Consider the following 25,696-nt stretch of genomic DNA (forward strand, 5'->3'; position numbering starts at 1 on the left):
CATCGGTGGAGCTGTGTCGGTGGAGCTGTGTGGTGGGTGCATCGGTGGAGCTGGGTGGTGGGTGCATCGGTGGAGCTGTGTAGGTGGAGCTGTGTGGTGGGTCATCGGTGGAGCTGGGTGGTGGGTGCATCAGTGGAGCTGTGTGGTGGGTGCATCAGTGGAGCTGTGTGGTGGGTGCATCGGTGGAGCTTAGTGGGTGCATTGGTGGAGCTGTGTGGTGGGTGCATCAGTGGAGCTTAGTTGGTGCATCAATGGAGCTGTGTGTTGGGTGCATCGGTGGAGCTGTGTGGTGGGTGCCTCTGCGGAGCTGTGTGGTGGGTGCATCAGTGGAGCTGTGTCAGTGGATCTGTGTGGTGGGTGCATCGGTGGAGCTGTGTAGGTGGAGCTGTGTGGTGGGTGCATCAGTGGAGCTGGGTGGTGGGTGCATCAGTGGAGCTGTGTGGTGGGTGTATCGGTGGAGCTGTGTGGTGGGTGCATCGGTGGAGCTTAGTGGGTGTATTGGTGGAGCTGTGTGGTGGGTGCATCGGTGGAGCTTAGTTGGTGCATCAGTGGAGCTGTGTGGTGGGTGCATCGGTGGAGCTTTGTGGTGGGTGCCTCGGCGGAGCTGTGTGGTGGGTGCCTCGGCAGAGCTGTGTGGTGGGTACCTCTGCAGAGCTTTGTGGTGGGTCCATTGGCGGAGCTGTGTGGTGGGTGCATCGGTGGAGCTGTGTGGTGGGTGCTTCTGTGGAGCTGTGTGGTGGGTGCTTCTGTGGAGCTGTGTGGTGGATGCATCTGTGGAGCTGTGTGGTGGGTGTATTTGTGGAGCTGTGTGGTGGGTGACTCGGTGGAGCTGTGTGGTGGGGGCATTGGTGGAGCTGTGTGGTGGGTGCATCGGTGGAGTTGTATAGTGGGTGCCTCGGTGGAGCTGTGTGGTAAGTGCATCGGTGGAGCTGTGTGGTGGGTGCATCAGTGGAGCTGTGTGGTTGGTGCATCGGTGGAGCTGTGTGGTGGGTGCCTCGGTGGAGCTGTGTGGTGGGTGCGTCGGTGGAGCTGTGTGGTGGGTGCATCGGTGGAGCTGTGTAGGTGGAGCTGTGTGGTGGGTGCATCAGTGGAGCTGTGTCGGTGGAGCTGTGTGGTGGGTGCATCGGTGGAGCTGGGTGGTGGGTGCATCGGTGGAGCTGTGTCAGTGGATCTGTGTGGTGGCTGCATCGGTGGAGCTGTGTGGTGGGTGCATAAGTGGAGCTGTGTGGTGGGTGCATAAGTGGAGCTGTGTGGTGGGTGCCTCGGTGGAGCTGTGTGGTGGGTGCATCGGTGGAGTTGTGTGGTGGATGCATCGGTGGAGCTGTGTAGGTGGAGCTGTGTGGTGGGTGCATCGGTGGAGCTGTGTGGTGGGTGCATCGGTGGAGCTGTGTGGTGGGTGCCTCGGTGGAACTGTGCGGTGGGTGCATCGGTGGAGGTGTGTGGTGGGTGCATCGGTGGAGCTGTGTAGGTGGAGCTGTGTCGTGGGTGCATCGGTGGAGCTGTGTGGTGGGTGCATTGGTGGAGCTGTGTGGTGGGTGCATCGGTGGAGCTGTGTGGTGGGTGCCTCAGTGGAGCTCTGTGGTGGGTGCATCAGTGAAGCTGTGTGGTGGGTGCATCGGTGGAGCTTAGTGGGTGCATTGGTGGAGCTGTGTGGTGGGTGCATTGGTGGAGCTTAGTTGGAGCATCGGTGGAGCTGTGTGGTGGGTGCATCGGTGGAGCTGGGTGGTGGGTGCATCAGTGGAGCTGTGTGGTGGGTGCATCGGTGGAGCTGGGTGGTAGGTGCATCTGTGGAGCTGTGTGGTTGGTGCATCTGTGGAGCTGTGTGGTGGGTGCCTCGGTGGAGCTGTGTCTTGGGTGCATCAGTGGAGCTGTGTGGTGGGGTCATCTGTGGAGCTCTGTGGTGGGTGCATCGGTGGAGCTGTGTTGGTGGAGCTGTGTGGTGGTTGCATCAGTGGAGCTGTGTGGTGGGTGCATCAGTGGAGCTGTGTCGGTGGAGCTGTGTGGTGGGTGCATCGGTGGAGCTGTGTGGTGGGTGCATCGGTGGAGCTGTGTGGTGGGTGCATCGGTGGAGCTGTGTGGTGGGTGCATCGGTGGAGCTGTGTGGGGGGTTGCATCTGTGGAGCTGTGTGGTGGGTGCATCTGTTGAGCTGTGTGGTGGGTGCATAGGTGGAGCTGTGTGGTGGGTGCATAGGTGGAGCTGTGTGGTGGGTGCATCGGTGGAGCTGTGCGGTAGGTGCCTTGGTGGAGCTGTGTGGTGGGTGCCTCTGTGGAGCTGTGTGGTGGGTGCATCTGTGGAGCTCTGTGGTGGTTGCATCGGTGGAGCTGTGTCGGTGGAGCTGTGTGGTGGTTGCATCAGTGGAGCTGTGTGGTAGGTGCATCAGTGGAGCTGTGTCGTGGAGCTGTGTGGTGGTTGCATCAGTGGAGCTGTGTGGTGGGTGCATCGGTGGAGCTGTGTCGGTGGAGCTGTGTGGTGGGTGCATCTTTGGAGCTTTGTCGGTGGAGCTGTGTGGTGGGTGCATCGGTGGAGCTGGGTGGTGGGTGCCTCGGTGGAGCTGTGTGGTGGGTGTCTCGGCGGAGCTGTGTGGTGGGTGCATCAGTGGAGCTGTGTGGTGGGGGCATCAGTGGAGCTATGTGGTGGGGGCATCTGTGGAGCTGTGTGGTGGGTGCATCTGTGGAGTTGTGTGGTCGGTGCATTCGTGGAGCTTTGTGGTGGGTGCATCAGTGGAGCTGTGTGGTGGGTGCATCGGTGGAGCTGTATGGTGGGTGCCTCGGAGGAGCTGTGTGGTGGCTGCCTCGGTGGAGCTGTGTGGTGGGTGCATCAGTGGAGCTGTGTGGTGGGTGCATCGGTGGAGCTGTGTGGTGGGTGCATCGGTGGAGCTGTGTGGTGGGTGCATCGGTAGAGCTGTGTGGTGGGTGCATCGGTGGAGCTGTGTAGGTGGAGTTGTGTGGTGGGTGGCACTTTTTATAAATCATTAGTAAAAAAGATCAATGAAATTCAACTAAAACCCTACCTGTACATCAAAGGATCTGCTTTAAATCCCTCTGCATTGTTTTTAGGGCAGTACACGGAATGGGCCTCCGACCACTTCAAAAGAAATTCAAATGGTATATACCCACACGGTCCCTCCGTTCCTCATCTTCCAACCTGATAAGCATACCCAGGATCAGGAAAGCCACTTATGGTGGCAGAGCTTTCAGCATAGCCGCAGCCCATCTGTGGAACAAATTGCCTATCGACATCAGGAAAACAGACGAACTGATGGCTTTCCGTAAAAAGGTGAAAACATGGCTCTTCCCCAAAGTTTAATCTCACCAGAACTTTATACTATCCCCCTCCTCTGATGCACAGTATTTTCAGCAATATGTACACAGCGCCAGGATGCCCGTAGGGTTGCAGAAGCGCTCTACAAATGCTATAAATAAATAAAATAAATATAGCAGAAGAGGAGAAAGCTCTAGTAACGGGATTCAGGATGAATGTATTCCTTTGAAGCAAATCGCCAGCATGTGAAAGGTGTAAAATAGCAATCAGCATAAAACGAAAATGCCAGCAAAAGACTTTATAAAATTCTGTGTGGCCCTGATAAAATAGCGTTTAATGATATCATGACCAACAAGGGTTATTGTTTCAAGAGCAGCGTGTGAGATGGTTAGGCGGCAATATAAAGAAGCACTCGGCATTGCTGTGGTGGGAAGCGGGGGCGGGGAGAGGCAAGAAGGGAAGAATAGGGGCCGGGAGCAGCAGTCTTTGATGTGCCGGCCGGTAGCCGTGCAGTGAATAATTAGGGGAGGAGAAATGCCGGCTGGGGGAAGCTTGAGATGCCCAAGGAGGCTGGTGGCTTTGATGTGCACGAGCTCTCGGGCACTGCAACAAATCGCCGAGATGGTTAAACTCTGTTTAAGCCACAATATAGCTCGCCAGCTATGCGCTTGAGCGCATCTGCAGGCGAGCCCTAAAAATTACACCCACAGGCGGATAGAAATCTTGCCGCATGGTAGGGGCATTTCTTTTTGGTTTTTCAATTACATGTACCTGCTGCAGGAGATTGTTTTTGTGGAAGAAAAAAAAATCTTGCATAGCAGCATTAAAAGTGGAGACCACTCAAGCAAAGCTGCAGAGCCTTCAGAGGAGCTGATGTGCTGGTGGCTCCTATGAAAGTAGAGAGCTCCCGGCCTGTCTTGCAGAAATCTCTAAATATAGCGGCGAGTCTTCCCCAAAGCTGGCAGAGTTACTTGCTCTAATGCAATGACAGACTAACAGCCATACCCCCAATAAAAGGACACCACTCCAGGAGTACCTAAGCCACTCACCCGGATAAACTGATGAAAGAGGGAATCAGTATAACTGTTACTAGACAGCAATACTATTTACCAGCTAGAGCAACCGAACCAAGCAAGCAACTGAACCTGGGTACAAAAATGAATCTGGGATTACACAATAAGCATTTACAGACCTCAGTATTCCGCTGCTTAAGGCTCTTATGAGGATGAGATTCCAAATCCATTGCCCATTTGAAGCATCACTTCATATGAGTGCAAAGCAAATGTTGCCTAAACACCTCTTCCATGGAGTGTCATGGCTCCCTGATCATATTACCATGTTCTACTCACCATGACCACAAGACTACAACCCATCCCAATTTCCGGTCATGATTACAGATGTCCCAGTTGAGTTCTGCACCATCAGAAGGAGGTGGTGGGCTTGGGGCTCTGGCTGCACTGGAGTGTGGGGCCCTATGTGTTGGAAATTGGTACGGGCTATTTGCGGATGATCTGTACATAGATGGAAGAATCTGCATGTCACCAAAATAGACAAATTACCTGGAAAAAAGCAGTGTTTAATAAGAAACAGACTGAAACTGCCTTGTGTGCATCACTCTATAGAGCCCTTGCACTTACAAAGGCAGGATCTGGCTGACTTGGTATGCCAATAAGGTATTGATACTATGTTATTTAGTAGTGGTCGACTCTCCTGCTGTTATGCTACCCGGCAGTGTGCTGTTTTATGGCCCGGAACCTCTGGCAAGTTGGCTTCTTGCTGCTGACCAGAATCCTGGAGTGAAATGGACAGGGTTTTGTTCCCTGGCTCCCCCACAATATAAATGTTAACCCCACATCCCATGCCAGTTCGGAAACTTAGGGCTGCATTAGGTTAGACACTGTCCTGGACCAAGCGGGTAGCATTAACATGTAGATGGACCAACCCTATTTCTTCTCAAAAGCCACAAACTTACATTTTACCAAATGTTGTGTCCCTTTACATCTGAAGACTACAGGTGAATGTATGTATCAGGGAAAGACTTTATGAGGGGTCTGACTGTAGACACTGTGGAGAGTGGAAAGGGGCACTCGCCCATCACCCAAGGCCTCTTTGACCAGCCATGGGATCTGTAATATGATTTCTGACCACCTGTCAAGCCATGAGTCCTCCCACTACCACACCTCAAACCATCATGCTCCTACTTCTACCTCCTTCCCCAGTCCCGGTTGTTCCTGGGCTCTCGTCTGCCCCACCCTCGACTCATCCAATTCCCTTTCCTACCCCTAGCTTCTCTGCAAGGGTTTTGGAGCCCCAGACAAAATTATATTTCCCCATTCTGCCCCTCACCTGCCCCAAATAATAAGATATTTTGTATGCTATTCAATACAATCTGGTGCCCTCAATTGGCCTAACGTGGCAATACCATAATGGCACTGGGCCTTCACGCTCCTCTGAGTCCGGTTAAATGCCTGAGCCCGGACAGCGTCAATATGCTACAACTCTAGCTGGTGAGATTTTAGTATTTTGGGGAATACCTCTCCCTCTGCTATAAGTAACCTATATAACAAAACCTCCACTCTAACAACTATGCACACATGTGCACACAATGACAAGGTACTGGCATATCAGTACAGACATTAGGGCATGGATTCATACGCCTGCCCTTGTATATACAATACTGTAGATAGCTACAAACAAAGGCACACACATCCAGATACATGTACAGGCACATCAATGTATGTATCACAAATGCACCTTCATACACAGACAGCCATATAAGCACAAAAGAACGCCAAAGCAGAGAGACTATTTACAAACACAAACACATTGGCACACCAGAAAAGGCTTCTATTTACAGATGGACTTTAATAACAAATAGATATATTGACACAAGTTTATAAATACAACGCAAAGGTAGGAACACACACATCAGCACACACTCTGTCTCTCTTTCTCGCCTATTAAAAGGTAAAAGAGACCCACTGAGTAGTGAAGAATAGCTAAATGTTAAGAAGAAGCACAGAAACATTTAAACACGGCGATATAACCCTTATATTTGTAGAAATACAAACATAAACCGATAAAACTGAACTCCTACATAGGTAAAGCCGACATACATTCATACAAATATCGGCAACATGGACACATTGAATACAAATACATACAGAGACACAGACACACGCATGTAAATACAGAGGTAAAATTACAGCCAAAATGGCCGCCTCTGTTCAAAATACCATTCAAAGTCACGTGTGCATACAGTCACACGCCCAAGCTTAAGCAGTCAGTCGCAGGCACACATGCACAAACATGAGCAGACAGCCACAAAGAGGAACACATTTGAGGCCACCTATGGGCATACACATATGAAGAACACATACCCACACAGAGACAGACTTGTGAGAAATATTCACCTGTATAGAAAAAATAATGCCCATCTATAGATGGTTCTGTGATCACACACACACAGCTAAGCAGATCAAGCGCGTGCGCAGATAAACAAGCATAAGGCACAAACATGAAGTCATACGCAGCCTTAGATACACAAGCACACATACCGCTGCACAACACACCATGAATAGACAGAGCTGTGAGATTACCGTGAAGGAGGTGAGTACCCAATCGAGTGGAAGGCCCTTCAGAGCGGCAAAGTGATCATTGACGTAGTTGTTAAAGCGCTCCATGGTCCACACAGTGTCTTCCTTCAGCTCGTTGTACAGAGGGTTTTTCTTCTGCATATACTGGTGAGAAGCACAGAGCAGTTACTTCGAAACCCCTTAAGTGCAAGTCCCTCACAGACTCATCCATTCTTCCCACTTCCTGCATTTGCTTTACAGCCAGAATATATATGAGCTCCAACTTTACCCTTGTTCACTATCTCCCCTTCTGTCTGACCCTATTGGAATGTATTGACTCTCTTACTAAAGTCATATTAAGGCGCAGTGCAATGGTTCACACCTGACCATCGACACCTAGACAAGAAAACGGCTCAAAATTGAAAAGGTCACCCAACATCCTCTCTAAGGAGAATCATCGGAGACCACAAAGAGAACTTACCTGCCACACTGCATACCCGCGGAAGAAGCCGCCACCGCCGAGAGTCATCCGGACACAGAAAACCGCGCCGCCGCTCCGGGAACCACAACACCCGGCAGGCCTCGCGGCGGCGCGCTGACTGACGTGCAAGGAGAGCGCGAAAGACCCATAAAGGCGGGGTCACATCGGCAAAGCGGGGGAGACCACAAAGAGAACTTACCTGCCACACTGCATACCCGCGGAAGAAGCCGCCACCGCCGAGAGTCATCCGGACACAGAAAACCGCGCCGCCGCTCCGGGAACCACAACACCCGGCAGGCCTCGCGGCGGCGCGCTGACTGACGCGCAAGGAGAGCGCGAAAGACCCATAAAGGCGGGGTCACATCGGCAAAGCGGGGGAGACCACAAAGAGAACTTACCTGCCACACTGCATACCCGCGGAAGAAGCCGCCACCGCCGAGAGTCATCCGGACACAGAAAACCGCGCCGCCGCTCCGGGAACCACAACACCCGACAGGCCTCGCGGCGGCGCGCTGACTGACGCGCAAGGAGAGCGCGAAAGACCCATAAAGACGGGGTCACATCGGCAAAGCGGGGGAGACCACAAAGAGAACTTACCTGCCACACTGCATACCCGCGGAAGAAGACGCCACCGCCGAGAGTCATCCGGACACAGAAAACCGCGCCGCCGCTCCGGGAACCACAACACCCGGCAGGCCTCGCGGCGGCGCGCTGACTGACGCGCAAGGAGAGCGCAAAAGACCCATAAAGGCGGGGTCACATCCGCGTCGTGGGACGCGAGCGGGACGCCCGGGGCGAAGCCCGGGCAAAGGGCGGGCCCTCTACGGCCCTCATCGGCACGAGTAGGCCAGGCTAGGCCACCTCCCTAAAATTCTTCATTGTGCACCAGGGATTTGTTCCTGTCAGCCCATCGTGAGTGGTGGTGTTACTGTCGCTGGTTGACCGCCTCCTAAGCCCTAGTTATCCAGACGGGGTCGGTAAGCAGGCTGTATAGCTATTATCGAATCGCCCAGGAGCCCGGGAAAAGGGGGGGGCCTATGCGGATAAGCCGATAGCAGATAAACACACCTACGAATTAGGAAACGAGTCAGCTGGACATCTGCACATGTCATTGAAGTAAGACACTTGTTTTAACTTTGAGAGCAATACCTTGTTATTTTATCGAGCTGTGGGCGCAAGACTATCACACACCCTTGTATAATTATGCCTAAAAGAAATCATCACATGGCATCCGAAACACCAAAGAACACCATTGAAAACTACCTTGTCCAAGTGGTTAGTAAAATAAACAGTGAACGCAGACAATCGTTAGGTCTGTCTCAATCACCTATTCTCCCTCCCATGAGCCCACCCACCTCCTCGCAAACCAACGAGTCTCTGTTATTAGACTCTAACAATGATGCCCAAGCAACAGCCTCCCCAGTAACTGTCAATATTGATGCCAGCACAGTGAATATGGGGGACACTGAGCAACATGCGGATAATGACTCAGATGCACAGGTTGTCATTGAGGTTGAAGGAAATGATGAAAAAGAAGATGTGGAGGACGAACCACCTGCAAAGCAGTCCTCAAGGGCAGTTAAAGCCTGTCGCAGATTGCAAAGTAAACGTGGGGGGGCACGTTCAGGAAAAAACAAGGTTACATCACCGCTAAAGTCAAAAAGTACTTGCCAGAACAATGAGGAGAATAATCTGAGAGAAACATTGGATGAGGACCTAATGTCTAGAATAGCGGAGCTGTTAGAAATAAAAATTCAGACAATCATTAAGCCACTTATCAGCAAGATTGATAAACTTTCTGCAGAGATAAAGAAACTTGGAAGTACACAAAATGTCTTAGCAGATGCAATAGGCAATGTTTTAAGTAATGTCAATAAAGGCCGTGACTCCCCAACGGAAGATAATGAATCCAGGGTAACATCAGAAGCTACCCCACTAGGCCCAATTCCTCCAGAATGCCCACAAACTGGCCATATTACCAACGACTTGCCACTAGAAGCCCCAACTGTTCAATTAATTGATCCACCACATGTCACAGCGCCCCCTAGTTTTGAAGAAAATCCAATACAATTTGTAGTTGAAGCAGCACCGCTGGTGTTAGTGCTAGCCAATACACCAACCCTATCACCGGACCAAACTGAGTCAGCCTCGTCATTAAAAAGCAAGGCACTATACTGGCTGTCAAATAACATGCGGATAGCACAGGGGGGGTGAACAACGGTTGGCTGACGAAATTAAAATGGCAAGGAGGGTTGGATGGATAGGAAATAAGCATAAAAAATGGAAGGGCGACTGTGTGATATTAAACTTCTCAACCCCAGCTGCTCTTCCCGATATTCTATCAAATATCCTTCCACCACAAAAAAGAAGTAGTTCTATAATCCCCCTTACATTAGAATTTTTCTATAATGAGTCACAAAAAGCCAACAATCAAAAGCCCCCGAAGCCAGCTTGGTTAGCGAGAGATAATGGATGGGGTGGGGGACTATCAGCGTTTGATACAAACTACGCTCCCAAAAACAGGGCAGGTCCATGGCAAGTCAACCAACACAATACTCCTCGCCACATTACCCCAGGCCAAAACTGGAACCAAATGGGTAGACGAGGGCTTGGTATATTAGCTAACAATTGTGGGCCCTTAGGTAATGTCAATTATAATGGAGGATGGCCAGGCATGCAGCAGAATGTATTGTATCCTAATACCCCAGCACCCACAGGCAATGTTAACTATAATGGAGGATGGCTGGGTACTCACCAGAACCCACCCTTTCCTATTACCCCTGCACCTAGATGGAATGCTCCTGTAAATGGTTGGGGCTTTGGGGCCCCATCTTACAACTGGGGAGTCAGCACCTCAAATAGGTTTGAGGCTTTAGCTGGCTTAGCTGATTGCGACTGACTTGATGGAGGGGCCTCGACAATGTCATGCAGTATAAATCACATATATTCTGGTTTGCATCTTGAAGTTGAACCAAAGCAGATTGCACTTGTTAAAACGTCTCAACAGCCACTGCATTTTGCTGATATAATGGCACAAACACCGCATTTAGATACAACTGGGTCAACTACACCACGCCAGGCAGTAGAGAAACTAGGTGTTCTAGGAAGTACAAAAGTCATCTGCTGGAACATTGCAGGTCTGAAAAAAAATCTCTCAGATCCGTCCTGGCATGATTATCTGGCTAGTGGGGATTTAATTATGTTCCAGGAGACCTGGGGGCTTGAAAACTATTTTAAGGTTGATTATAGATCCTTTTTCATACCCGCAGTAAATACAAATGGGGGGAGACCCTCTGGCGGCCTAACAATTTGGGTGAAAATCACAGGAGGCCTGTCCTTTAAGCAAATTGATACAAATAATCCCGACCTCTTATTACTTGAGCTAAAAAACACTAAGGGTTGTAGCATTTACGTGATCAATATTTATAGCAGACCTCATCGATCATGTAAAGAATCAACAGTTGTAACCCACCTGAGTAATATCGTGGCGGGGTTTGATCAAAATGCACAAATGATTATAGGTGGTGATTTTAATAGAGGTTTTGAACCCATAATAGGTCTAGAAGACATCTATAAGGATGAGGATAGTGCCAACAATATTCCCTTAGTAGACACGAACTATAAAGCACCTTGCACAGTGAGCGCCTTACAACTATTGAATCTGACAATAGAATCAGGACTGCGTGCCTGTAATGGGCGGTTGCCATCAGACTGCCCTAGCAAACCAACATTTACCAGAGGGGCACATTCCAGCCATCTAGATTATCTACTAGTTTCCCTGAACTTGTGGCCCATGACCATCGACCTAATGGTGGATGATCGCACGGAAAGCGACCACTATCCTTTGATCTTATCTGTCCAAACTCAGATTTTTAAAACCCTCGACAAAAGTGTTAATAGCATAGTGTCCTTGCCACAGGACCCTCTAGTGGCAAATAACCGTAGATCCCTGAAGTGGCCAGTGGTATTAGACCACTCAAAAATCATTAGTCAAATCTATAATGTATTTGTGAGGCATATGTCTCTTCTCTTAGGAAACAGTACTGTTATCCAAAATCCTAGTCTGACAGAATCCCATGAACATCTAATCAACCAACTTGGCGAGATCCTGACTAGGGCGGTAAAAAGATCACATAACGCCCAAAAGAGTAAACAATCTGGGATCACCTGGTATAACCAGGATTGCCGGAAAGCCAGAACAGACCTAATTACAGCGGTCAGGGGAGATTCAGCGGATATTGTGAGAACTAAGAGAGCCCAGTATAAAAGAACTTTATTAAAGGCCAAGAAAGAGTGGGACGAAAGTGTTTGGTCCGATTTGCTGGACGCATGTAAGAGCAAAGATCAGACCTCCTTCTGGAGCCTCATTGCTAGAGGCACCAGGGGGATGACTGAATGCAAAGACAAATTTTTAGAGGAGAAAACATGGGTCGAGCATTTTACTTTGTTATATTCTTGTGAAAGTTCAGGTGAGAGTGGAGGTTGGGATAGTTTACAGGCCCCTTTGGCTGCGCATGACACACCCCTCGTCTTTTCTTTAACAGAAACAATTTTAGCAATCAAGGCAGTCAAGTCAGGGAAAGCGCCAGGCCCTGACAGAATACCAGGTGATCTTTGGAAACACGAAAATTACATTTGGGCTCCCAATATCAATTTATTATCCAATGATGTTGCCTGAGGAGCTCCTATTCCGGAAACCTGGAAGGGGGCAGAGATTGTAACACTGTTCAAGAAGGGTGATAGGTCAAATCCTTTGCACTACCGGCCTATCAGCCTAATTGACGTGTTGCAAAAAATTTTTGCACGACAAGTTCTTGGTCGGCTCTCCTCTTGGATTGAAGAGCACTCTATTTATACAAAATACCAGGCAGGTTTTAGATGCAAGATAAGCACTGTAGACCAGGTTTTTAGATTTTTATGTTTAGTCTGGAAATATACAATTATAAGGAGTTCCCATATATACGTGGCCTTTGTGGATTTGAAGGCAGCTTTTGATATGGTTCCAAGGGCAGCCCTATGGAAGACATTAAACAGAATGGGTGTCCCTGGAAATATCCTTAAAATTTTAATCAGACTCCACGAGAATAATTACGCACAAGTTAGATGGGGACCGAATGGAGAAGTCAGCGAGAAAATAAAAATAGCAAAAGGGGTAAGGCAAGGGTGCGTAATGGCACCTACCTTATTCTCTTTATACGTCAATGACATCCCCGATACTCTTTTGGGCTGCGAGCATGACTCTCCCAAATTGAGCGGGCAAGCCGTTCCGGCATTATTGTTTGCAGACGACACAATCTTAATTTCACAGACACCTAGGGGGCTCCAAAACCTTTTAAATACATTCAGTCTGTATTGCCATGACAAGGAATTAGAAATTAATTCCTCAAAAACAAAAGTTATGACAATCAACCCCCATAAAGGTTTTAACAAGGTTTTTAAGATAAACAATGAACCTATTGAAGAAGTCCCCAATTTTAAATACCTGGGTATCATTTTAGGCAGCGATGTTACATGGAAAACACAACTGGAGAACTCAAAACTAAGGCTGACCCAAAACCAGGGCCCGATTTTAAAAAAGCACAAGAACAGCCATTTCAAAGCAGTCTCACCAGCTATTGAATTATTTAAATATAAAGTGCAATCATCTTCACTTTATGGTGCGGACCTTTGGGCCTATGCTTTAAAGGATACTTTCCGAGTGAGGGAAAACTCCTTCATTAGGCAACTTTTAGGAATACCTGGGTCAACACCACTGACGCCCGTTTTATGGGATCTTAACTTCAGACGTACTGACGACTATGCTTCTCTTCGTCCGCTGCTCTATTGGGTCCGCTTATGGTCCGTTGAAGAGCTGGCTGATTATAGAGAAGCATTGAAAGAGATATTGGCTATAAGGAATACCACACACTTGCCATGGTTAGAGTACGTCAAAAAATGGTTTGGAAAACTAGGGTTAAGTGACTTTTGGTTTGACCCTGATTCTCTTACAAACAGCTCAAAAAAGATCTTGAAGCAAAGGTACTGGGACTATATTAGAGATTCAGTGCTATCAAATCCTAGAACAGGGACCCTAACCTCGAAATTTTTTGAAATCAAAATGAATATGCAATTAGAGCCCCTCATGGACGAAATTCACCCTCCATTGGCTAAAAGCCTATATTTAAAGTTCCGGTATAGCATCTTGCAATTAAAAGAAAGAACAACTAGCTGGAACTGTAATAAGGGGTTGACCGGGGCCGCTGGTTCTGATATATGTGATTTCTGCGAGATGGGGATGAAAGAGGATGAGTCCCATGTTTTATTTATATGCCCAGCATACCTTAAAGCAAGGAAAAAATGGCTCAAGCCAATCTGTAAAAGGTTAGGCCTCAGACAAATTAAGGTTGGACTTAGAATATTTAAAGGAGACACTGCACAACCGATTGTGTTCAGCCTAAGTCGTTTTCTCCTATGTGTAGCCTTGATCAGGAGGATGAAAAATCAAAAAACCTAATGAAATAGGCTTTTTCACCATGTTATTGAGTCATCTATTATTTTCTATAGTGCTGCCTGCTCTATTGTTATGGTGTATACCATTTTTAACAAAAACAGACGTTTAATTTATTATTTTATTACTATGTATATTTATCTAGTGCTCTTTATAGAAGAGGGACCGATCAAGATCTAGCCAACCCCAATGTAGATGATTTGGAAAATGTATTGAATTTTATGTATTTCATGTAAAGGAGATGTGATGAATTTTATGTATTTCATGCAAAGGAGATGTGATGATATTTTTACCCACTGCTATTTTTACTATGTACTGTAATATGATGTATTATGATTTAATGTATTGCATCTTACAAGGTTTTTTAAACCGAATAAAGATTGAAATGAAATGAAATGAATCATCGGGGTATTATCCTTTCCCAAACATTAACATCACTGTGGCCGCTGTGAAAAAGTACAAAGCAATGAAGGGCGCTAAGGACTTCCAGAGGTTATTAAATGAGACATTTGCATTTTTGTTTTCATATGTTTTTTGACATATCTGATTGTACTGCGTGTTAGTTTTGCGCTGAATATATGTAATCATATAAGCCTTTTCATCTGAATTTAAAGTGATGTGTGCATTTTGTTTAAAACACTGGTCAAAATATACAAACATGATAATGATAAAAATTCAGACATGCAAACTTCTCATTTTGTTCTGTGTTGGTGTGTGTTCACCCACTTGTGTTTTTAAATGTACATTCTGGTACATGTACGCCTTCGTTGGTGTCTGCAGAAGGCTGACACAACTAGGTAACCTCACTGAGCATAGGTTCTTGAAAATTCCTTTCAAATTTATGACACACGGACCCTTTTCGAAATATCACTCACTGTAATACTATTTCAATTGTTTCACTATTTCAAAATCTGAACCAGGTTATAATATTGAAATGATATTAGTTAGCCAATATTAAAATTCATATTTGTATTATTATGCATCAAAATCAACCTTTAACAAACAACAAGACAAGAAAAAAAGTTACCGGCCGCACATACAACAAGCATTTACAATGCAACGGTCTAGCCTTTGCAAAAGTTAGCGCTATTGGCATTGTAAATGACAAACTTTTTATTTATGTGGTGGTTTTGGAAACAGATAAATAAATGGCCCTTGTCATTTACAATGCCAATAGCTTAATCTCTCGCAAATGCCACACAGACACACAAACACACAGACCCACACACACACAGAGCCCCACACAGAGTGCAACACACACACAGAGCGCAACACATTATGCATAGGGTGCACTTTCAAAGTGCACCCTATGCATAATCAGGCCCCTGGTTGAATACACGTCTTGCTTCAATGGAGAGTCAGTTGAGTTCCTGAAGGATTGGGCGGATGTGGTCAGAGCTTCCTGTGCCTGTGATTGGAAGGGCCATGAAGCTGTTCAGACATACAGCCCTCCGTACTAGAGGAGTAAGTGCAACAATGAACGGGCTGCATCGCCCTGGAGGGCTCGCGATGGTGGCAGTCAGACGGTCTGTCCGACCGGCATCATAATGAGGCCCTAAGTTTTTGAGCACCTGTTTTATGCAAAGATACAATCCCCACTGAGGTTGTGAACCTGTGCACCTGAGCACCTTCTTATGCATTCATTTAGATCTTCACCTAAGCCACCAGCTAACTCCCCAGTAGGACACAATGAAGGTGAAGGTGGATCGCTGTGGAGGAAACATTTCTTCTACAGGATCAGAATGAGTGCTATGATTGACTACAAATGCTTGGGGTTTGACGTCTGACAGGTTGTGATGTAGAGAATCTGCATGAAAGCAATACAGCGAAGAGTATTTGATTGGCCTGTTGGTGTTGGTGAAGTGGCTGGGAGATGATTGGCTATGGGGTGTGAGGCAGCATTGATGAAGCTTTTGGCCAACTGGAATGCAAAACCAACACTAGCACAAATGCTCAAATCAACCCCCACAGCATAAGACCACAACTACAATTGGATGGTGGGACATGGCAGATCTTTCAGCTCTAAAAGTAGCCCCCTGACCAGCAGCGAAGGGAGAAATGCCAGATTTGCTGAATGGCCAGTCCAAACATTTAAGAAAATAAAACAAATTTCGTTGAGTGCACTTCATCACCAAATGCGATGCAGTGCGCGCAATGAAAATTATTTTATTTATTTCAATGTTTACTTACCTGTAAAACTCCATAATCGATACATTACACCTGAAGTGGCTTAACGCTGCCTTGTAGTAACTTTGTGGTGGCGAAAGGGGCTTGTAAATATGCCCCTTAGTTTTGACACCATGGAAGAGGTCGCTGCACTACACATGCACGCGGGGCGTGATTCACAAAAAAGCCATTAATATGACACAGAGTCATACTTTCAATTCAGTGCAGATTTCTGTCTTTTCAGCCCTTCATAAAGCTTTCCTGAAGCACATCTGGAAAGATGCACTAGTCAGCAGGTTTTCAGGTATACGCCAAGAAAGAGTTTGTTTTAATTCCTGCACGCCCCCGTGAGTTGATATTTCTGGTTCCATATTTGCACATAGTGTATAAGGGCACTTTTTCCGTTTTCTTATAAGGGCAATTTTTCTTTTTCCCTACAGCAACTTTTTTTCACCAACTGACAAACAGTTTCCCCTGCACTCCTCACCAATTTTGGGGTTCTACTCTTCCAATCGTGAAAATGGATTTACTTCTCCCCTTTTCAGGAGTAAGTTTCTCACCGTTTCCACAGCGAAAGCTGCAGAAAGGAGTTTCTGAATGACCACAAACTAACAAGGCGAGGCCTACCAAGTGTCCCCTCTACATCACTTACAGAAAATATGTTGGCGAGGGATGATATTCTGCATGAGTACAAAATTTAGAGGGAGTAAAAGGATTTACAAGTACACGGTTACCTTCTGTAAATACTTTGCACTCGTAAATCCAGCCATTTGTGTTATAGCAAGTTTACGAGAACGTGTAGCTTTGTAAACCGAGCATCACTGACATGATAAGGGGAACGTTTATTGACTGTGGCAGCTCAGTAAAAATTGATTTTCCATTGCATTGGTCTTTACACTCACCTGGCATTGAAAGGGAACTAAATATTATGAGTCCCTGGGATCCTCACGCGACTAAAGAATTCCAGGTAGCAGGGTCGCTCAGGTCACAATCATTGGCTGCAGCCAGCACAAATGCAAAACACATGCAAAGCGACTTTAAAACTGTCCCACTTTGCTCATGCGGTCCCCTTTTTAGGGCTGCATTTTTTATTTTGTTGCATGGGTCTATTTTCTGTCACAGCCCACTTTTGTTGGCAGTGTTTTTGGAAGAGATGGGATGGCTTTTCCTGAGTGCTTTAGGCCAAAGCCATTGGAATTATTCATTTCTGTGGCATAATCTGTATCAGTATGCATCTACCGCACTTGCCATATAGCTAATATTTGCTGAGTAATTTTCTGATTTTAATAAATGTGGGCCTCATTTATGAGTTTTTTGCCATAGGACAGAGCAGCAGGCCTGACTGCTGCACTGCCCAAATGGCAAAAGAAAAGGGCAGGAATGTCCTTTATCTATTAGATACAGCGCATTCCTGTCCTTTTCCCCTGCGCCGGCGCACAATGGGCTGCCGTGCGCCCAGGCAGGCACCTCTGCACCATGGTGCAAGGGTGCCTGTGTTGCAGGGATGATTATTGTTGTGCAGGAAGGTAAAACCTTCCTGCACAAAAACAGTCACAAGAGGCTTTTTCCTCTTTCTATATGATAAGATATTTCTCCTCGTTGTGCCTCCCTGGGGAGGCGTACCTTTTTGGAGCTGCCTCAGACTTCTTGTACTCCTGGGGCAGTGTCAAAAAGCCATGGACGTTGCTGAAAACGCCTCAGCAACACCCATGGAACGCTCCTTTCACACAGTTTTCTGCGTGAAAGGAGCACATATTTAAAAGACTATGAAAAGCCAAATAATGTGGTTTTACGTACCCTTATAAATATGCCAGTGGCACATCGCACCTCCGGAAAGTCAAAAAAGTGAAGTTACGGTGGCACAAATGTGACCCCGAGTTTTGAACTCAAACGGATCAAAAGTTACAAAAAAAAAGTTCTACACTTGCTGCTATACAAAGGCATACCCTACGTCAAGGAAAACAAGCCAGATTTCCAGTGGCAGCTCGCATAGGGCGTGCTGCGGGATGGTGGGGCATGGTGGGGAGCGGTGGGGAGGGGCAGGGTGGGGGGCTAGTAAACTTGGACATATGACGGAATGGAGGATTCCTGCGTTCCGTATATGTCCGAGTTTACTACCCCCACCCTACCCCTCCCCCGCCCTGCCCACTGCCCCGCAGCACGCTCTATGCGAGACGCTACTGCACCTTTCAGTTGCTGACTGCTCTATTCAAGAATTAAACTGGTACTAAAGAAGTGAGCCTTTTGGCACAAAGTATTATGTTCATGTTAAAATGACACCATTGCAAATTAATTTTGCCACACAATGCCTTGCATTAAGCTACCTAATGTGTTCCTTCGAGCTGCCTACTCGGGTCAACCCTGCTGCATAATTTAGATCTGGATTTAGAGTTTAGTGGTCTGTAGATGCATCAGAAACATGATGGATTTCCCACCTGCCGTATTATAAGTCCATTACATCCTATGGCACTGGTGAAACGGTGGACGAGATATCCGTTTGTGACAGAGTAACCCATCCGTCAGACTATAAATCAAGCCTTTAGACCTCCTTGCCACATAATTTAGGCGGCCATGCTTATAATTTCAGTGAGTGATGCATGTGGGCTTTCAACACTATTAGTGCAGACTGCGTGTTTTCATCTTGCAGGTGTTGGGAAGGTGAGGTACCCATGTTTGTCATGATGTGACAGTGGCCATCTTAACGTGCAATGATGTGTGTAAATAAGGACCCATTGAACGCGGTGGCACTCATGTTAGCGATATGAGGTAGGCGCATGAAAGGCGCATGGTTCACCATGACACTGCCCTGCACCGTTGGGTAGTCAGTGTGTCAATGGGCCCTAGTGGTGGAACAAAATTTGAGCGACACCCCCCTGCAAAGTACATGCAGGCCCCCACCACCTCGCTCCGGACTTAGTCCGAAGCTCTCAGGCCACTGGCCTGCCAGTGCTGGGGGAGGCTCTGGGGATCTGGGGAACAGGTGCCCCCCTGCACTGCAGGGGCTTTTGTTACACCACTGACGGGCCCTAGTGCAATAAAGGAAATGTGCACTGTGTCGGCTGTTTGAACTGCGAAATGCAGCAATAATCAGGCTTCACTGGGCCCCTTAGGCCTCTGGGACCTGGTGCCACTGCACCTGCTGCACGAATGGAAGCTACACCCTTCCTCTGGAACGTGCTCACCACCGAGGCAGAGCCTGAAACCCCAGCGGAGATGCTGTTTCCGTGCAGCCCCACACCTGCGTTCCGCGCGCGCCTGGTGAGTAAAGCCATTCAACTTCTGTCCTCGCGTTGCATACCAACAATGCGCGTCGTATAATCATTTGCTCTGCAGAAATGAAGGAATTTGTTTTATTCCAACACTTGAGCTCTGTCAAGGATGGACAGCCGCATTGCAGATTCCGCGGAGGCCACAATACTTCTGTGTTGCTAGGCAACTTCTGAATGAACTACGCAAACAGTGCGTCGTCCTCTGCTTTAAGCACATAGCGCTGTTGACGAGGTGTTACAATGTTCCTGACATACAAAACTGAAGGGCTTATTCAAGATTTTTATTAATACACAATTGTCATTCACTCTTTTTTTTTATCTTCGTTAAAAGAAATGGCTGTGCTTTTTCCCAGCACTGAATGTGCAACTTCGCTCCTCCGTCTTCTTCGCTCCTGTTGCACTCCATTCTCTTCCACCCTATCCTAGATACCAAATTTAACGAGTTTCTTCAAGTTCCCGCCGGGCCGCCGCGCTGCCTGCGACGACCCGGAAGCGGTTGGGCAGCCGGCCAATCGCAGCGCGGCCCCAACCGGAAGTCCCGCCCCCATCGCGGCGCGAGAGAAAAGCCACTGTCCGAGGAGCCCCGAGGGCTCCTGATCGAGTCCCGGTCCCGAGATGGGGGACCGGGTGAAGAGCGGCCGGGCGCATGGGGAAGGCGGGGCTCTCATGTGGTGAGAGAGCCCCGCAAAGCGCTACCGCCGCCCGAGAGCCAGAACCGCCGCCGAGCACCGCCAGAACAGGTGAGTGTGTTGAGGGAGAGGAGGGGTGAGTGGGGGTGGGGTGAGTGGGGGTGGGGTGTGCGCGTGTGTCTGTTGTAGTGTGTCTGTGCGTGCGTGTGTCTGTGCGTGCGTGTGTCTGTCTGAGCGTGTGTCTGTTTAAGGGGGGGTGCGTGTGTGTGTGTATGCAGTGTGTGTATGTGCGCATGCGTGCGTGAGCCTTTCTTTAAGGGGGGTGCGTGTGTGTGTATGCAGTGTATGTATGTGCGCATGCGTGCGGGAGCCTTTCTGTGCATGGGAATATCAGGCACGGCGACGCGACGTACGCGCTCACGAGCTACAATCTCCAGGAGGACAAGCTCGTCACAGTCTGCAGTCCACATTCCCAGGAAAGTGACAACATTAGTTGTCTCCCTAGACAGCAAAGCTTCGCTTTGCTTTCGTCTAGGCGAGACCTAAAAACTATTGTTTGACATGACATTAAACAAATATTTGCCAATCTCAATTCACAACTGTTTCCCACAGTTATCTGTAAAAAGTGTTTATCCTGGGCAAGAAGCAAGTTCCTTCTCTTCTTAGGGTGGTCCCCTACCCTGGTGCTATATGGTGTCCTCAAATAAACATGGGTGATTTACTTTCTTGGTTCTGAGGTGCCATAAGCGCTCCCTGGGTTGTGTCAACTTGTTTCGATATCTATTGCGTACTCGTGTTCATTGAGATCTTCATCAGGGCTGTGGCTTTTTCTTTTAAATGCAAGTTTGGTGTGCCTAAAAAGGGTCAGCAGGCAAAGATTAGCCAACAGTTTAAATACCTAACCAGTGTTTTAAATGGGCCGGTACTGTCCGGTACGGGGTACTGGCACTTTTTTATTTTGAGAGGGAGTGTACCGGCACTTCTCAAGAGAAATTCTATACTTTTAATTGGAGAGCACCGGCACTTCTCAGAAACAAGCAGGTGCTCTGATACAGAGTACCTGCACTTCTATTTTTTCATTTCAAGCACTACCTAACACCCAAAGCTGGTGCACTTAATTGCAAGAATGCTCACCTATTTACGTATATGACTCATTCACTGTGGGGAGAACACAAATTACGGCGCATTTCGGTTATTTAGAAAGCAGTGAGCAGGATATAACAGCTTATTAAGCAAGAAAGTAAGAAAATATGCTGCTGGGAAAAACAAAGCCGGATTAAGCCGGACGTACAACGGTCTTGTTTTACTCAGTGGCATAGTTTCTTACTTTCAAGTTCCCATGATGCAACATTGTTCATCCTTTTAGATGATTTAAGATGTGCTAGCCTCGTCTGCGAACTTCCAGGTCCTCAATGCCAGTGTGACAAGTCTGGGAGCCCGATCCCTTCTCCGCCACCTTTTACTTTTGACTGGTCCCGCCGGATATTCCGGCCACCATGAGCCTCCACTTAGCTTGTAGCTGGAGCATCATTCAGACCACGTGTTTCCTTGGCTGTAATAATCCATAATATCCTGCTAACTGCCTTCTGAATAATTAACGTGCCATCATAGGCTGCAGTTACCAATTGGTTGCATGTTATGCTTTACAATGTAAAATGTATTCAGGAGTCAGGTTTGTGTGATTGTAAGTGATAGGCCAGTTACGTCTACGGAAAGTTCTTTCGGTAGTACAGCTACTGGCAGTGCTTAACTTGAACCACTGAAGAAACGTCAAAGCAAACCTGGCAGCAAAAAGGCCTCATGGTTCAACGATGATCTTAAGAAGTCCAAGAAACTCTGCCGCTCCCTTGAAAAGGCCTGGAAAAAAGACCCAACCACTAGCACCAAGGACGCCTTCAAACACGCCACCCACACTTACCACCAACTAATCCGAAAGGCCAAGAAAACAGCATTCAAGGATCGACTTGACAACAACGCCCACAACAGCAAGGAACTTTTCAACATCGTCAAGGAATTTTCCAATCCCTCGGCCAACTCCAACGACATCACCCCCTCTCAAGCCCTCTGCGACTCCCTAGCCTCATTCTTCCACAACAAGATTGCAGACATCCACAACAGCTTCGATAACCAACCCGGAAACCAGCCCACCCTACCATTTGCTGAACATTCTCCCCCGTGAACACCCTTAACAATTGGAACCCAATCTCCACTGAGGACACAATCCGCCTGATGAATTCCATCCACTCAGGATCCCCCACAGACCCATGTCCTCACCACATCTTCAACAAAGCAGACTCCGTCATAGCACCGCACCTCCGAGAAGTCATCAACTGCTCCTTCAACTCCGCCACCTTCCCGGAAGACTGGAAACACGCTGAACTCACCGCCCTTCTGAAAAAACACACAGCGGACCCCACCGAACACTCAAAAATTACCGCCCCATCTCGCTCCTTCCATTCCCGGCCAAAGTCATCGAGAAAGCTGTCAACAACCAGCTCGCCGCCTTCCTCGAAGCCAACAAATCCCTCGACTCCTCACAATCTGGCGTCCGAGCAAAACACAGCACTGAGACCGCCCTCATCGCAGCAACAGACGACATTCGATCTCTACTGGACAATGGAGACACAGTCGCCCTCATCCTCCTCGACCTCTCGGCAGCATTCGATACAGTCTGCCACAGCACCCTTCTACAACGCCTCAATAACATCGGAATCCAAGGAAAAGCACTGGAATGGATCTCTTCGTTCCTCACCTGAAGAACCCAGAGAGTCCGCCTTCCACCATTCAAGTCCGAGGCCACTGAAGTCATCTGTGGCGTACCACAAGGATCCTCTCTCAGCCCCACCCTCTTCAACGTATACATGAGCCCCCTCGCGGCCATCGCCCGCCAACACAACCTCAACATCATCTCCTACGCGGATGACACTCAACTGATCTTATCACTCACCAATGACCCTAGCACCGCCAAAACTAACCTACACGAAGGAATGAAAGAAGTTGCCGAATGGATGAAACAAAGCCGTCTGAAACTGAACTCAGACAAAACAGAAGTCCTCATCTTAGGTACATCCCCCTCTGCATGGGACGACTCCTGGTGGCCGGAAGCCCTCGGAAAAGCACCCATCCCGACAGACCACGCACGGAACCTAGGCGTCATCCTGGATTCTTCACTCTCAATGAACAGACAAGTCAGCGCCGTATCCTCTTCCTGCTTCAACATTCTTCACATGCTCAGGAAAACATTTCGCTGGATCCCCACCGAAACAAGGAAAACAGTCACCCATGCTCTGGTCACGAGCCGACTGGACTACGGAAACACCCTCTACGCAGGCACTACCGCTAAACTCCAGAAGAAACTCCAACGTATCCAAAACGCCTCAGCCAGGATCATATTAGACATCCCACGCAACGAACACATCTCTGGTCACCTTAAAGACCTCCACTGGCTACCCGTCAATAAGAGGATCACTTTCCGACTGCTAACCCACGCACACAAATCACTCTACGACATCGGACCAGAATGCCTCAACTCACGACTGTCCTTCTACACCCCCTCCCGCCAACTACGTTCTTCCAGCCAAGCCCTCGCCACTGTACCTCGCATCAACAAGACCACCATGGGAGGCAGATCCTTCTCATACCTGGCTGCTAAAACATGGAACTCACTCCCCGCTTACCTTCGCCTTACCCAGAACCACCTAGCATTCAGAAAGCAACTTAAAACGTGGATATTTGACAAGTAATACTCCTCCCCTTTCTAAGCGCCTTGAGACCCTCTGGGTATGTAGTGCGCTATATAAATTCTCTGACTTGACTTGACTTGACTTGACTTGTTCGGCACCAGCACTTCAATCGTCAACATCGGCTCTTGTGACAGTCTGCCACTAGGTGGCGCTGCCTGTCTCCTTTAGAGATGACCACAACAACATTTAATTATTAATATCAATATACATTAAAAATGACTGTTACCTGCCGCCCAAGCCATTCGTATAGATTTAGGGGCCTGAAATAGTCTGAATTGTCACACTTGCAGGAGTGTGTTCGTTAGTAGTTGTGATATTACTATCTTTGGCAGCATGGCAGGGGCAATATGTGGTGAAGAGAGCCCTGGCGCTCTTTGTTTTTTAACAAATTAAGCACTGGCTACTGGGTACAGAAGAGTAATTTCTGTGGGTCATGATGTGGTGGTTGCTGTGCTGGTGAGACAGCATGCCTTTCTTCTTTGCATGCTGTTGAGGAGTGTACGATTCAGAAGCCATTCAAACCTCCTTAATCTGTTCTGTGGGGTGTGAATACATAATTAAATTTTTATGAACATGAATATAACATTGCTTTGTCTATCTATCTGGCTATTCTGTTGTGCTTGGTGTCCACCCCATCTTGACCGGTTTCATGTAGATGAGTATGGAGAACTAGGACTCCAGGTGTACATTTGTGTTTGGACAGGAGGCCTAGAACTCGGTGTCTTCTAGTTGTTCAGCTGACTTTTAGGGAAAACATACAGCTGCGAGCATTTAAATGTATTAAGGGTATGAAGCAGGTATTTGTTATTGGACAATTTATGAACTAATATTCTGTGTTACTTTAATGACATTGGTGAGAGTGAGGTTTGTTTGTCAAGAGTGTCTTGCGCTCAAATGATTTTTTGTTCTGAGTAGAGTTGCAAGCGAAGGGTCTCCTGGGAGTAGTAGTATGTTTAAAAGTTGTTTTTTAAGATGAGGTCCATGTGTAGCTCGTAGTAAAAAAACCTCAAGCTTGACCTAAAATGCAAAGATTCCTCCATACGTTGTAATACTAATAACGACACAACATAACAGGTGTATTTGTAAAGCGCACTGTTAACCGTAAGTGTCCTGGCGCTGAATAACAGATGTTTATTGTTACCCAACTCAATGGTACTCATTTTATCGACCTCAGATGGATGATAGGCTGAGTGGACCCACCAGGATTTGAACCTGAGACCATGATGTCGAACACAGGCCCCTGCAGTGGCTGCTTTAGACCACTGAGCCACCAGACCCGGCCAACGACTAGCATAAACACTCACTCTCTGAGAAACCACAATTTTCTAGGCCGTGCTTGTATGTTAACCTGTGGGGCAGGTTAATGAGAAGGTGAAGAATGTTATGTGAAGAGCTACAAAAGAAGATGTGGCTACCTCTGATGAAAATATAGATGGTTCTTTGGATTTCAAGATATGGCATCTCAGTGGAAGGTGGAAAAGAAAGCGTGGAGGTTGTTTGCACGGACAGAAGCAAGTAAGAGTGTTAGGGTGCCAGGACATTGGGTTCGAGGCAGTCTACTCTAAACATATCTGATTCATTCATTGTACTATGGAGAATGGCATCAGAGGCCACAGAGCACCAAATGAGCCCCTATCTTTATTTAAATCAAAATTCTTTGCAGAGAAAATTTCCAAAAAAATGGTATGAAATCAGAAATCTGAATTCCTGCTGACTTGCAACACAGTGGCAATAGTAATATATTTAGATGGAAATAGATGGGCTGTTCGAAACCATATGATGGGCAATTCAAAATTGTGAAATCCTATTGGCTTGCAATACATGGTTGTGCCAGAGATCTAAATGGTCTTTTCAGAATTCTGATCGGTTATAAATCCAGTTGGTCACATTATACTCCGGAGTCATACTGATTCTAAATGCCTTATTTCGGGGATGGTAATCTAAATTACCTACTTTTCAAAAATTTCAAACGTGTCAAATTCTGCAGCAGGAAGGCCTGCACTTTTGATGCTATTTTGAAAAATGTTGGTGATTGAATAATACGCTTGGAGAAAATGAATTCAAATAAGGACCAATATCAACAA

The 25,696-nt window shown here is 47.5% G+C and overlaps 1 protein-coding gene across 1 annotated transcript in view; it reads right to left on the bottom strand.

Annotated features, from left to right (window-relative positions):
* Window positions 1-25,696, bottom strand: part of TTLL10 (tubulin tyrosine ligase like 10) — a 172,908-nt gene that overhangs the window by 39,452 nt on the left and 107,760 nt on the right. Inside the window, exon 8 of the mRNA XM_086952019.1 lies at window positions 6,862-7,002. Within this exon, the coding sequence (XP_086808145.1) occupies window positions 6,862-7,002 (141 nt within the window). The remainder of the gene's footprint in view (window positions 1-6,861; window positions 7,003-25,696) is intronic.

The sequence above is a fragment of the Lissotriton vulgaris genome, unplaced genomic scaffold, assembly GCF_964263255.1.
Source record: "Lissotriton vulgaris unplaced genomic scaffold, aLisVul1.2 SCAFFOLD_1368, whole genome shotgun sequence".
Taxonomy (NCBI): Eukaryota; Metazoa; Chordata; class Amphibia; order Caudata; family Salamandridae; genus Lissotriton; species Lissotriton vulgaris.